Here is a 15,391-nt window from a genome sequence, read left to right as displayed (position 1 = left end):
CGCTACATATGTACACGTTTTCTTGTGTCTGTGTTAGTAGACGCACTGCCATAAGACGAATTTGAGCACCCCTGCATTAAAGCAAGGGAAACTTATGCAGACTTCATGTAATAAAAGTGTAGCATACTTTTTTGCGCCTTAGAATTCTTTAAATATAAAGGTGAACAAGGCATAGACACTGTTGCATATCAGCTGAAACGTATTGAACAAGCGATATTAAATATTATCTACATTTTTAAATAAAGTCATAAAAAACATTAAAGCTAAAGCCCAAATGCTCAGGAATTTATGCCATAAAAGTGTAGCATACTTTTTAGCGCCAGCTGAAATTCTAATCCTTGTGCATTTAACTTTAATTTAATTTTGGTTATCCCTAAGTATACTTTAAATATGGCTACGGAATGGAGTCAAGTACAGCTTTGCACTTACTGACAGCTGTGCAAAGAGTGAGAGAGAGCGAGAGAGAGAGAGAGGTACAAGAGTGCTGTAAGTGAATTTTATCTGCAGCAGCGCAAATGATAGCCCGACTTTCTCCTCAGCTCTCTCGTTCTCGTTCTCATTCTCTTCTGTTTTTCTTTTGCTTTCCTTTCTTTTAATAATTTTTATTGATTTCGCTTTGGCAGTTGAATTGCTTTCGAGCAATTTGAAATGGCTTGACGTTCACATTGACAGCTCTACTTATTGAAGTAATCTATTGGCAAAGCCCAACTGCAAATCGCCCCATTATCCCCGGCAGCTTTTCCCATTTGCTAAGTTCCGTTTTTCTTTTTTTGTTGTTGTTGTTGTTGCTTCTGTCGTTGTCGTTGCCGTTTTTTAAGCTTAAATGAAACGCACTTTGCAAAGTTTATTTTTTCAGATTTTTATTTTTATTTACTATGTTTTGTTTGTTGTTGTTTTCATTTTTTTCTTTTTCTCATTTACTACGCAAGTTGTTTTTGCATTCGTCGCATTTTCAATTTCACTTCGTTTTTTTTTTCATCATCATGTATAAATTTGTCATGTGTTATGAAAATATAATATAATATACTTATGTACGTTTATGTTTTACAGAATGCTTGGCTTTTACTTTATCTTCAACTTCGACTTCATCTTTTACTTCTCGTCCCTTTCGGTTTTGTTGTTCATCAAGTAGTTAGTAACTATGCATTTTTAAATTGTTGCCATTGCTTTTTGTTGTTTTTTTTTTTTTTTTTTGTTTGTTAAGTATTTTCAGTGTGTGTTTATGTATGTGTTTCTTTTTTGTTATATGGGGGGTTAATAACTATGTGCATATATGTATGTATATATTGAATCTATAATGCTGGATTATAATTATACAAATCAATTTGGTTAAAGCACAAAATATATATATTGCTGCACTTTAACCGCAATGGAAACCACGCAACGAACTGAAGACTTTTCGTGTTCTTTTTTGACATCTTTTTCTCATTTCGTTTCATTAAATTCTTTTTTGTTTAATTAGCGGCACAATTTCAACAACTTAGCGTTAAATACTGAAACGATTTTTATTTTATTCAAAATTGAAATTGACCATTTTGCAAATTGACTTTCGAAGGCGGACGCCAGCTGAAGAAATTTCGTTGTTAGTCGTCACTTATCAATTCCATCGCATACTTTAATTATTGAATTAGTGACAGCTCCTAGAAGTATGCTTTACATTTTAAGTGACGCTCGTGACTGGGCTAATAACTATTTTTAACTCTTTCCCTTTCGACTCAGCTGGCGTGCCTATTCAGGTGATTGACAGCCTGTGCCTGGACTTGTGTGTGTGTGTGTTTAAGTGTGTGAGTGTGTATTTGTGTGTGTACCATATATGTACATGAATGTCATATACATAATGCCATGCCGAATGTAAGTAATAATGTCGCATAATATAAACGCATTTCTCTTCGTGTATATCAGTAATAATAATAATAATAATAGTTTCGTTTATGTATATGCGATTAGTTTTCCTTCTTTTACTTCTTCTTCTTCTGTTCTTCTCGTTTTCTTGTTATTGTAATCAATACAGTATAGTTTGTGTGTGTGTGATGTTTTTATTTGTTTTATTCTTTTGTTTGTTTGTTCTAGGTACAGAATTCTTTGCTGGCTGCTCACTAAGGTGCTGTTAGTCGTACTCTAATTGTAAGCTTAAATTTAAACGCAATCGCACTCTGTGTATTCTTTTGTGTATCTTGTTCTTGTTCTTTTTGTTGTTGTTCATCTTCTTGTTTTTCTTTTTGTTAATAATAATAATTAATTGCAACGCTACTTTTCTACAATGCTACATTACGTTTTTGTGTGCTCTAAATACAAGTTAAAATGATTTATTTACTACGCAGTAACTCCATCAACTATCTCTTCTAGGTATTGCTGTGTCTCAGTGTGTGTGTGTGTTTTTGTGTGTCTGTGTTTCTTGGTTCAAAATAGGTATTGCTTATATGTGTTTTGTTGTTTTTGTAAATCTATCGCAACAATATGCACCTATGCAAAAACATAAGATGAGTTTACTTTAATTCTCAATTCTTCTTCATATTGGGTTCCATTTTGTTTTTTTTTTTTTGGGTTTTCGTTTAAATCGTTATTTTTTTTCGTTGTATAAAGTACATCAATTGGTCTCGTCAAAAGCAGCACAAAAGTTGCGATAACAATATGCCAAAAAACAACTCTACCGTTATATGTACTATGTATGTGTATATATCGATAACTAATAATCGTTTAATCAATTCATTATGCAGCTAAATCCAAAAAAGTTGCTACGGTTTATTTCATTCACGTTTTTTGCACGTTTTGTTTGCTTTTGCATTTGCTTTTGCGCATTTATGTTCTTTTTTTTGTTGCTGGTAAACTAAAAGCTAAATTTGTATTCTCATATATTTATAGATATATGTATGTATATATATGTATAATGTATATATATAGAAGTATATATTTATTATGCTATACTTGTGGTGTGTGTATATAGTGCCATAAATATTTTGGTTTCGCTTACTTATCGCAATAGTTTAACGATTTCCAAATATTTACCCATAGATACATGCGCTATAATACTTTTTTGGTTACCTTAGAAGTAATTCGCTATTGCTATTGCTCTCATTTGCTCATTGCTTTTTGTTTACTATTTTCGTTGCTGTTATTATTGCTTTTTGCTTTTACTGTTGCTTTTCATCATCGTTGTTGTTGTTCTTCGATTTTCGATTTTCGTTTTTCGATTTAAGTATGTTTATAAGTAATCGTATCATATTACAATATACAATAGATGTAAATAAGTTTTTTTGTTTTTCATAATAATATTCAAAGTGTTAAGTCTTTTATTTTGGTTGTTGTTACTGTACTTCATCATCTTGTTGTTGTCTTTATAGATTTTTTTGGTTTACTTTATTAGTTCAATTTAATGTTAGTTTTTTTTTTGTTTTGTTTTCGTTTTAGTTTTGTTTATATTTGTGTTAACGTGCTAAGTCTTTCATTTGGTTTAATCATTGCTGTTTGCTTATTATTTATACATCATTTTCATTATTTTCATTTCATTTCCACTACGCGTTTTGCTTGTTGTGTAAATACTGCGGTGTCAGAGTTCTGTTTCGGGTTTCACTTTCAACCCAAATTCACAAAATAATATGCAGTTTATTATTTGAGTTGAGAGTTTCCTTAAAACCTACCCAAACATATGCTATGCATATTTTTGTGTGAAATTGTTTCAAAAATGACACGCGAAACTCAGCTCAGCTAAAGAAAAAGAAGGAATAAATCATAAAAACAATTGTAGTAATAATTTTAATTATAATACGCTATATACAGACCCAATGCAAATTAAACTGTTAAGAATTTAATATTGCCACTTTTTGGTCTCTGGACAAAGGGTTTTGGATACGCTTAGGCAGGGGGGAAATGTGCCATGGTCGGGGGGATGAGCCACGCGCTGACGCAGTTGGCGTCTCACTTTATTTTTTCATCTTCTGTTCTTTTCATTTTTTCTTCTTTTTTTTTGTATATTCTTTATTACATTTCCCTTTGTTTGGGTGTTCCTAACGAGCGCTCGTTAAAATGCATTGACACAAAAAGGACAACATTGTCAGAGCGTAATGCGTAGTGTAGCGAGGGGAAGAGGGGACGAAGACTGAGGGCGAGGTAAGGGATAGCAACAGATAATGGAAACAATGGATCATGAACCTAATGCTACCAAATACTGAATTCAACAATTGTAAGTAGTATTTAAAGTTGCGCTGGTTCCAATGATATACAACTATGTCGTTAATATGCTATGCTAAAAAAATTTCATCAACTTTAACAATTTTTATTTCGCTTTTTACTTCTCTCAATTCTAACAATAATGCCATGATCCTTATAATGCTTGGACAAACCTATAACATGTGTGTGTGTGTGTGTGGTTGTGTGTGTGTGCGTGGCTGTGACGAAACCTAGCGAAAAATTAAATGAAAACCATAAAACGGGCACTTTTTGAAAACAAAAATGTAACCGCCGATTTCTTGATGGAGTAAAGCTTTTCCAAATATATTAATATGTATGTATATATATATATAGATTGTATGTATATGTATATAGTTCTATAGTATTGAAGTACTATATGCTTATATGCAATTTATTTACTACGTGTCTTTAGGTTATTTAAAAATGTTTAAAATATTTCCTTTTCTTTTCTATTCTTTTGTTTTGCATACTTGAAAAGTATCTCTCAAATTTATATTTGTTATAGGATTACAACTACGTTTTATTGCTTCTCGATACACGTTATGCTATTTATAGTTTCTGGAGCTCATTTCAATAATATTTGCCTTATATATTTTGCAATCATTTTCAACTTTTGTTGGATTTTCTGTTGAGCAAAATGAATAAATTATGGATACTTTTTATAATTGTGTGGGAATATCACAATATACGAATTGCTTTTGGGTTCCTCTGTTCTATTGACCTGCTTTCATTATTAAAAATAACAACGTATTCTCAACGTTAATCATAAATCAAAAGTGTAAAGTAAATGAGTCCAGTTTTGCCTTATAAAATCCAAGGAATATATATAAAGCAAATAATAATCACATGCCAAATTGCACTTCAAATACAATTTCACAGAAATAGAACATACTTTTAGAAGATTAAAATCCGTATGCTTTTGCTATGAAATGATTGCGGAAGTGTAACTCAGAACAGCGCTAAATCAAAAGAAAGTTGAAAAATAAAAAAAACAATTGGTTTTGTTTTGTATAGTGTAAGTATTATGTATATGTATTGTATATTTATAACTTTATAATTGTTTCATGTAATTGTTTTCGGTTTTGTTTAAATACAAGTGTGCTGTCATTACTAATTTTAAATAGTTTCAACCTTAGATTACTTATATTCTAAATAAATTGATTAACCTTTATGTTATTGCTTTCATTCACATAATTAATTATGCATTTGGTTTCATTTTTTTTTCGTTTTGCTTTTTGCATTGTTTACATTGTTATACAAAATTGAATATTATTGCCGGGCTTTAATTAATAATTTTTCTTTTGTAAATTTTAAATGAACTCTCATCGACAAATACAAAAACAAACAAATTGAAGTATATATATATGTATATATGTATTTTCACTGGGAAAATAATACAAATGATAATAGTAATAATAAGTTGGTAACTATGACTATAAGTAGCTTGTTTTTTTTGTTTAAAGTTATAATTGAATATTTATTCGCATTGTTTGCTTTGTTATTTTGCTGTTCATTTGAGTATTGCTTTGGTACTTTAGCCGATTTCGATGACGATATTTCGATATCGATTCGATTATTCCATAAAAGTTTCGCATTCGCCATTCGCTTTAGGGTTGTCACCCGCACCGAATACGAAATGCAAAACTTTCACTTCTCTCTCGCATCTTCTTCATTATTTAAACAGTATAAAAATAATTTTGTCGTAATTATACTTACTAGTTTAACTTAAGAGTATATTGTATACTATCTCTAATTGTAATATATATATAGCATATATATATATATATATTGTAAATATTACGCAACTACATACGTATTCTAAATGTTGTATATATATAATGTATGTATGTATATATAGATTCCTCTTCGCTCGCTTAGACATACCAACAACTTTCCACTGGGTTTCGTGTTTTTTTTTTGGTTTTTGATCTAAACATTGCTACTTTATAGGCTAAGTTCTCTATGACTATGGCCACAAAAGTTCGTTGCACTTTTTTCTTCATATATATTTTGAGATCGGTCGCTGAAGCTGATTTTCAGTGTGAGTGATAAGTACGAGTATTTTTTGGTGTGTGTGTTTTTTTTTTTTTGTGGATTAAATACTAAGTATTTACAGGGTATTTTTTTTGTTTGTGCAGCGTACTCGTAAGTATTATGTGTGTGTGTGTGAGGGGGTGTAATTGCGAATAATGAATGATGAACATATGAGCTACATAATATAAGTTAAGGATTAAGTAATATCGTACTAGGGTCGTTATGATTGTAAGTACTTGAAAAGTGCAAAAGTAGTTTGTTTCCTTCATTTTTCATCTTTCATCTTTCTGTTCTATTACGCATGGACGAAGTGTACTGTTAAATGCTTGAGACTAGATCACACTCGATAAATGTTGTATGTTTTGTGTTTTGTCGATTCGATTTTGGGGGGCACGATTAATGCGATCGAATACGGATTTGAATAGGTATCAAATCATTTTGTTTTTTGGTCTTTGTCGCTATAATTGATGTACTCGTAAATGGGCCACAAAAGAATGCAATGCTCTAAAACTATTCGTACTGGTAAAAGTTTAACTGGGTCTGGGGTCTCTACATAAATAAACTTCCTACTCTTCCTGATACCTCTCATCGTTTGTTTAAATAATAATATTGCTGTTAGACAGCGACTAGATTCTTTGCCTTTCTATAATAATAAATAATTTAGCTTTCATTTTTTATTGTTAATGTTTTTGGTAATTGCCTGGAATGCTAATTGACTATATTATAAGTTGGGACATGATGTTAATGCAAATGAAATGCCCAAATATATGTTATGTTTTCTGATTCCCCTCCTTTCCAATGTTTCTCTAGCCTTCAAATTGAACTCAGAACAAAACTAACTGTTGAAAACTCTACCAAAAATGCTGATTTCAATTTAAAATTGTGCCAATAATGTTTTCGATGTTTTCTAAAATGTTATTGCTTTTCGAATTTATCTCAATATTTTCTTTTTTTTTGTGTGGGAATTATTTATAAATTTTTGGGGGATTTTAATATTTGATTTTTTTTGTAAGTGCTTTGTGTTTTTCTTAATGTGTTGCTAGTGCCGTTTTTTGTTCAGCTATGTGTGTGTGTGACTTAGTTTAAGAATGTTGTGAAAAAATTGCAGCTAAATTCGCTGCTCTGTGGCGCTACTATATACTGCTTATAGATAGGCTGCCCTTAAGACCTAATTCGTTGTTTGAGAAACATTGCATTTGCTTTTGTATTCGTTGCATTAATTTTAATCACTTCGTCTACGTCTTCGTCAACGTTGTTTTTTCTTCGATTAAAGAGAATGGTTTAATTTTCGTTTTTTGTGTTTTTTTCGTTTTTCGTTTGTTTTTGTTTTTTCTTCTCAATTAATATACCATTTGATTAGCTTAGGAGTAGAGTTAGTTGTTAGAGGAGAGGAGAGCTAAAGATTAAAAGTGTGTGTTTGTTTTGTTTTCGTTTTTGTTTTTGTTGTTAGATAGGCTACAGGTTATAGTACATCATTATATAGTATGTAATGCATATCGTAAGATAGATAGATTAGATAGCGCTATTGCTAGCGATAGAATTGCTCAAGTTCAGGTTTTGGGTTTGCATTCGGTTTACACCAACTTGCAAAAGGCTTTCTCTGTGGTGTCAAAGTGTATGTGTGTGTGTGTGTGTGTGGTGTATTTGGTGTGTGTATTACTTATGGAATGCTTATGTTGGGTTCTAGGAATTTTCAACTCGCTTATATGACTAAAAGAAGAACGAGATTAGGTTTACTAAGTGTATTTTTTGCTTTCATTTTACTTTCGTCACTCTTCATTTCGTTTTCTTGTATTGTATTTTTTTTTTAAGTTTTTCTTTGTGTTTTTTTTTTTGTTTGTTTAATGGTATTTGCTGCCTAATGTGTCTAATGCGAATTTCTACAGTCTCTGTGTTACTCTACTACACTTGCTTTTGGACGTATTGTGATGTCAAGTATGTAATCGTATTTCGTATATATAAAAACTGTTAGCGGTTTTGATGTCGCTATCGATAACGCAGCTATCGATCGGTAACGATAACTTTTGTAACATTTGTAACGGTAAATTAACTAGGGATTTTCTTTTTTCATTTTACTTTTTTGGTTTTTCTTTGGCATTGCCAGACAATTATGCATTGCACACTTACTCAACTTTGTTCTTTTTACATGGCATAGGTGACACCTCCGCCGCCTGCGCCTCCAGCTCCCGATGACTCCACCTTGACGCGTTCGAGGAACTCGTGCGGCGGTGAGGATGCCATGCTGGCACCGCTTTCGCTGTTGCTGTCGGTATGACCGTGCAGCGACATGGCCATCATCAGCTCCTCCTCGTCCTTGAGACAGGCCGATTCCAGATGCTTGTTTAGGTACGACTTGAGCGCGAACGTCTTGTGGCATCGCTTGCATTCAAAGTTCTTGTCCACCGAATGCGTCTGCATATGCGCCCGAAGATTCGAGCGATCCGCAAACGCTTTGCCGCAGTGCGCACAGCCGTAAGGCTTCTCGCCGGTGTGCGAACGGAGGTGACCTTGGAGCAGCCAGGGACGCGAGAAGAGTTTGCCACAAACGCCACAGCTATGGGATAACTTGTGCGTCAGCACATGCATTGCCAGTGCGGGCATCGAGACGTAGGCCTTGCCACAGGTGTGACACTTTTTGGCCGACTGCGAGTCGAGGGAACGATGCGTCTGCTTGTGGCGCGACAGATTGCTCGAGGTTGCGTATTGTTTGCCGCATTCGGAGCACGTGTATTTGGTCTTCTGTTGATCCTGGACGACAACGGCAGCTGGGTCGGCGACATGCTTGCGCTTCGAGCGACCGTCGCTCACAAAGAAGGCCTCGTATGTGTAGGCAACCGTTTTGGCTGGCTGCCCATTGCCATCGGCATCCACATCGCATTCCTGTGCGAGACTCAGACCCAGGCCCAGGCCGAGGCCAGGACGCAATTGATTCGTGTTGGTTGTGTTGCTGTTCTCGTTCTGCACGTTGCCGCCGTTGCTGCTGCTGCTGCTGTTGCTAATGTTGCTGTGATTGCTGTTGCTGCTGCTGTTGCTGGCGGGGCTGCTGGGTGGCAGGTGGCTGCTGCTTGCGCTGGAGGAGGCATTGCTCAAGGGGCGTTGTTCATTTACCGCGCTCGCTGCTGCAGCCAGTTCGGCAATCGATGACGTGCTACGCACATGCGCATGCGCCTCCAAAAGCGGCGCGGTGTGGGCGTGGGCGTGTGTGTGCGTGTGCGAGTGCGAATGCGAGTGAATGTGTCCATGTGTGTGTGGCATGTGTCCCAGCGCGTGTTGCTCCGTCTGCTGTTGCTGCTGCTGCTGTTGATGTTGCTGTTGCTGCAGGGGCAATTGATGTTGATGCTGTTGCTGCTGCTGCAGTTGATGTGGCTGCGTGGGCGGGTGAAATGCTGTCGATGCGCTGAGATCTAGTATAGCGTGTGCCGCATGCAAATCCTCCTCGGCTGGAACACGTCGCCGATAACCATGAGCTGGTTTATCGTCCAGGGAATACGGTCTGTAGATGTCCTTCTTCTTTGGCGGCAGCGAGAGCGTTGCACCCGTACTGCTAAAGCATTTGCGCTCACTCGATGTCTGTCCGGATTCCATTTTGATGTGCACACTGGGACTGAAGCGATCGCTGTGGCTGTGGCCAGCGCCACTCGGCGAACACGACGGCGACGATGTGGTGGACGAAGGCGGTGTCTGATAAGCGGCCAAATGCTGTTCGCCCGCTCCACTGGTTGCGGCTGCTGCCACCAACGCTGTGGCTGCTGCACGTATAACGGTTATTTCGCTCTCCATTCTGGGCAGGTACGCGGTGTAGTGCAGCGGCGACAGTTCACGTGTGTAGCCTGCGAATGGGTGCACAAAAGGTAAGGGTAATTGGCATTAGAATCAATTGAACTTGTTGCCACTTCGATGGTTATTTGCTGAAGCAGAGAAGCTACTAAAAATAACTACTATTAATGTCAATAAAAGGAGCTCAGCGCTCCTGTAGCAGTTAATAAATATTGCGTTCAATATCCTTTTACTGCCTGAAAGTATGCAGCAAAAAAATGCACAGCTGCGCAAGTATTTTCAAGCAAGCGCTTGTAAGTATGCAACAGAAAATTAAGGAAAAGTACAAAGGAGCTGTTTACTTTAAGGATAGTTACAAAAGTTTACGGAAATGGTCAGACTCAAGCCACCACAATATTGATTCAACTATTCGCTCATTCATTCGTTTATTCATTCATTAACTAGCAGTTAGTACTCACCGTTGTAGACATTGTTGCTGGCCACTCGTGTCGCTGCCTCGGGCGAATGCGGCGGCGGACTGGGCGCTGTGGTGCCCGCCGTTGGTGAGCTGGGACCCCAACACTTGGCCGTTGTTGTTGTTGTTGCTGCCGTTGTTGTTGTCGTTGTTGCTGTCGCTGACGCTGTTGCTGTTGTGCTGTCGTTTGTTGCTTCTGCTGTGGCAGCAGCTACGACGGCTGCTCCTTGTTGTGTTGTGCGTTGTTTTTCCGATTTGGTCAATAGCTTGTCACCAACAACATCGATCTCCTCATCATCATCGAGTGTCGAGCGACGCGATTTGAGATTTGGCAAAGGTGACATTTCCTCATCCCTGGAAGTCGTCGACGTCGTCGCCGTCGTCGTTGTGGTTGCGGTTGTGTTGTTGGGGTGCTGCGCATTATCCTCGGCACGATCCAGCCAAGGATACGCCTTCCATTTCTTGGCAATCAGGCAACGCGGCATTATGAGGGGGTGTAAGGAAGGGACGTAACTGAAGCGTGTGGTTGTGTTGTTGTTGGTTGTTGGTTAAGTCGTTGATTGCAGTTGATGGTTGATGTTGAGCAGTTGAGCGGTTTAGCGGTTGTCAGTGGTCAATAGGCAAGTTAAGTGTTAAGTGCTGAAGCGAGTGGTTTCTTTCGAACGAGCAAAGACCGTCTTAGGGGGTATCGTTTGGTGGCAAAGCGGAAAGGAAATGTTGCAGTTCTTATCTCGCAATATTTGTCGCATGTGAAAATATATATATAGATTTGGCTCGCCGAAATATAGTATAGAGTTTAGAGTTTACTTGTAGAGTTTTTATTGCTTGGCATACTACGCATTGTTGCGCCTCACGTTCCTTTTCACGTTCTTATTATCATTTGATCATAATTCAAAATTCTATTTCAAATTGCATTTTATTGTTTTATATGATGATAAATTGGTTGTTGCGGTTTTCTTGGTTTTATTGGTTGTTGCTTTTCGGTTATTTTGGTTGTTGTTTTTGTTGTTGTTGGTTTGTTTTTGGTTTTTGGTTAGGATACTTCAAATTTCACAGCCACTTTACACATTTCTGCGCTTTATACTCATACTCAGCTCCAACGACCGACGACCGCTGCTTCAGTCTAGGAGTTCTAGTTGTTCTCGAGTCGCACTGGGGGCCAACTTTAGTGTGTGTGTGTGTGTGTTTTTTGGTCAACTTTGGTCCGTACTTTTGGTGTTCGGGTCTCAGTTTGAGTTTGGGTTTTCTTTTTTTTTTATTTTATTCTATTTTTTTTCTTGTGTTTTGGGCAGGGGGTCTCTCTTTTTGTTTTTGGACTATGGACAGGGACACGTTTTGCTGCGTTTGCGTTGGCTGCGTGTGGTTTATCGATTTTTACATTTGCGTTTACGTTTACGTTTTGTTTTTACACAACGGGGCTTAAAACATAACGGTTCGCTCAACTGGGAGGGGGGTTCATTTGGTAATTGTATTGCTCCATATATCCTTTTGGCTCTTCTCACGCTCCTCTCAGCAAGCGTTAGTTTTTGTTTTTTGTTTTTATTGTTGTATTTTTATTTTGTGAAATTATTTGTTATTATTGTTGTTTTTAATTTTGTAGAAATTTAATTTTTATTTGTGAAAACAATTTCAAACAAAATATTATTATTGTTGTTTTTGTTGTTGATGTGACGAGTTAAATAAGTTTTGGTTTGTTTGCTTTTTTTTTTGTTTATAAAATAGAAAGTATAGACTTGAGAGTTGTAAAAGTTAAGTTAGTTGACGCGAGTTTGTTGAAAAGTTGAGTTAAGTTTGAATTATTGTTGTTGTTGTTGGTAGTGAAAAAATTGATTTAGGAGAAAATATAATATTATATAAGATAGAGAAGAAATGCGAACGAACCGAACGTAAGCAACTCTTGAATGCTTATGAGAATACAACTGAACGAAACGTCGCTTATAAGGGTGGCCGAACGAAATGGAAAGGAAGAGCGAGCGAAACGGAACGGTACGAGCCGGAATGAACTGAGAGAGAAACGAAACAATTGGCACGGAACATGGTCTCAAAACACAGCCCCTAAACAACCCCCAAAATAGAACAGCGTAGCTGTTGCGTGTCTTCGGGCCAGCTGCATACGACAGAAAGGGGAAATTGTATGCATTTTTAATAAAACACATTGCATTTATGGAAATTGAATAACTAATACGGCTAATTATATGCTTATTTTCAATATTAGTTAATTACAAAATTCAGTTGTGTTAAATTTTGCCACTGTTTGGGGCTAAATTGTATGGTGTGGAGTGGCCCCAAAGACGCCAGCAATCAGGAAGTGTTCCATTGCCAGTCGTTCCAGAATTCGCAATGCCTTTTTCCTCCAATTGTTGCGTCCCTCTCTCCTCCTGGCTCTCGTACCTGAATTGGCTCATGGCTCCTTTTTGTTATTGAACAATTTTGGGGTGGATTTTTGCAACAGCGTCGCCGTCGCTGTTGTTGTTGGTGTTGCTGCTGTTGTTGCTGCTGTTGCTGTTGCCGTTGCCGTCGCCGACTCCGTCGAATGTGGCAGTTGTGCCGAGTTAATTGCTCTTGCTGTTGCATTGCATTTGTTGCTGAACTTTGATTTTGAACAAATTGCCAAAAATGACGGGCCAAAGAGGGGGGAAAGACTAGCTGGGTGCGGGGGTGCGACTGCGGGGAGGCAAACAGAGAGCAACAGTCGTTGTGGCATTGTTGATTGCTACTAGCTGGTCATGCTGTGTACAAGTCGATGCTTTAGGCGGTGACGATGGCGGTGGCGGTGGCAAGGAGCAAGGAGCAAGGGAACTTCAGCTAGCAATAGATTAAAGCCTTTTGCTGGGGCGTAGGTTTTCATATATCAAAGGTCAGGACATGCTGGCAATTTACGATTACAACACATACACATCTTTTTCTCGTTCTCTCTCTCTCGTTCGCAGTTAGGAAATTCAATTAAGAATTGAAACCGTACTATATAAGCCATAATTCGGGGAAATCAAATATAGGTTGTGCGGAGTAACTTTAACACTCGGAGATTGATTAGGAAATATTATATTCTGATTGCAGACAGAAATGTATGCAGCTAAAATATGAATGGGAACTTTATGGTAAACTGGCAAATCATACTGAAGGAATATTTGATAAATATCATGATGAATAAATATATCATGCAATACTCTGATAACTATGGTAATTATATTCAAAACTAAAGCTTTACATGCAGTAGGAATATTTGACAAATTCATACGCTGAGAGGATTTGGAAAATGTTATAGACGATTCCATAGGAAAGTCTTAAGAAGATTTATGTTATGATAGTATGATATTTTAACATGTCATAGGGAAATCTGTATAAATGGGAACTGTGAACTAGCGAATTGATTGGTGTATTTATTTATACAAGCTTGACAAATTTATTTAAAATTATGTAATATTAAAAATTAAAAATATTATATAATATTTCAAGGAAACCAAACAGGGATTGATAAAGAAATGAAACAAAAGAAAATATTTGTTTTGGGTAACTCTTAAACAATAAGTTTCATACTCTGAAGAATTGCTAAATTATATTTCAGCTTCTCAAATGGAACTCTTAAATATGTATTAAGACTAGTTGCTCAGCCGTTATTACGCAAATTGGACTTCCGTATTAGCTTTCTACTGCGGCAAGTCGCGGCTAATTATGTTCGACGTAAATTGCTAGAAAAATTAAGCAGAAAAAACTTTGATTATTTTCTTGGCCCAACTGTCAAGTTGCATTACGCGTAAGCCAAACTTTGTTAAGGCCCCCCAAATATGATTTGTTTGATTATCGTTTATATACATAGTATAACATATATACGCGATGGATAGTTATTTATGCTACGCTCCCATGGAGTGATATCAATTTCGTTTTGGGGGGAACAATTGACTGATGAACGGCAAAGGAAACATATTCGTGGCGCATATTTTTGTGTGCTCTGTTTGACAGTTGGAGAACCCCTTTTTATATGGCCTCTTGAGTTTGGGTACTTAACGATTGTTTGTTTGTTGTTAATAAAAAAAGAAGAGAGGAGCGAAGAAAAGAGAATGGAAAGAAATGCCATTCACTTTAATGTACAATCCATCTAGCTGTCAGACCTTAAGGACCTCTTAGCATATTCCTTCGAAAATGTAACGTACCGACCATCTGTGGAATATCCGAATGCACTAATTACAATTGGGCTTCGCTTCGGGCTGCAGCACCTACAACACACACACATAATATGAAGTGGAAATGGAAGCCTTAAATATGCGCCCGTCCCTCTTCGGACTTTTGTGGACTGAGCCAAAGTCCTCTTAATGAAACCACACTGCGCTGCTCCTTGTAATCTGCTTTTCCAGCTAAAAAGCAAACTTGTCGTAACATATGAGCTGTGTTGCGTTGCGTTGTGTAGCGTTGAAATTGTTGCGCTTCGTTAGCCGCTAGTCTTATAGCCTAGAGGGCGGGTGGTGCAAGGATCGTTGAACGTCGTCGTCGGGCATACCAAATACGATCGCGATCGTTGTGAGGCACGCGCAGACGCAGATGCAAAGGTAGCATATGGCTTTGTGCTGCATAAGCAATAAGGATCGGCCGTAAGGGTCGAAGCCAGAGGCCACGCGTCACGACAGGAAACCAAATTATGCAGTGGCAGTGGAAGTTGTAGTTGAAAGCGAGATTCGCTCACCTGGAACAAGGACAGGACAATATGGTATAAAGCAGCGACAGCTTTTCCTGTGCGCGAGCGTTATTAGCGTTAGTTTAAGGGTAAAAAACACAGAGAAATAAAAGAAATGCATGCATACGAGTAATCGTAAAAGGAGGAAAGAAAACAAAGGTGCACCACAGCAGCAGAGGCACCACAGCACTGTGGCAAACGTGGCTGCCGCAGCACCCATTTGCCAGGGATCCAGTTGAGCGCGTTTGCGAGCGTGCAAAAAACAGGAA

General features: G+C 37.4%; 1 protein-coding gene across 1 annotated transcript; it reads right to left on the bottom strand.

The window, feature by feature from the left end:
- Positions 1-1,404: 1,404 nt before the first annotated feature.
- On the bottom strand, positions 1,405-12,344 carry LOC132789601 (Krueppel-like factor luna). Its single transcript, XM_060797702.1, has 2 exons — positions 10,458-12,344; positions 1,405-10,052 (listed from the first exon to the last, which is right to left on the bottom strand). The coding sequence occupies exons 1-2, from the start codon at positions 10,936-10,938 to the stop codon at positions 8,365-8,367; spliced, it is 2,169 nt and encodes a 722-aa protein (XP_060653685.1). The 5' UTR covers positions 10,939-12,344; the 3' UTR covers positions 1,405-8,364.
- Positions 12,345-15,391: the final 3,047 nt, after the last annotated feature.

This window comes from Drosophila nasuta, chromosome 3 (genome assembly GCF_023558535.2).
Source record: "Drosophila nasuta strain 15112-1781.00 chromosome 3, ASM2355853v1, whole genome shotgun sequence".
NCBI lineage: Eukaryota > Metazoa > Arthropoda > Insecta > Diptera > Drosophilidae > Drosophila > Drosophila nasuta.
This window is presented reverse-complemented; position numbering and strand designations above follow the sequence as displayed.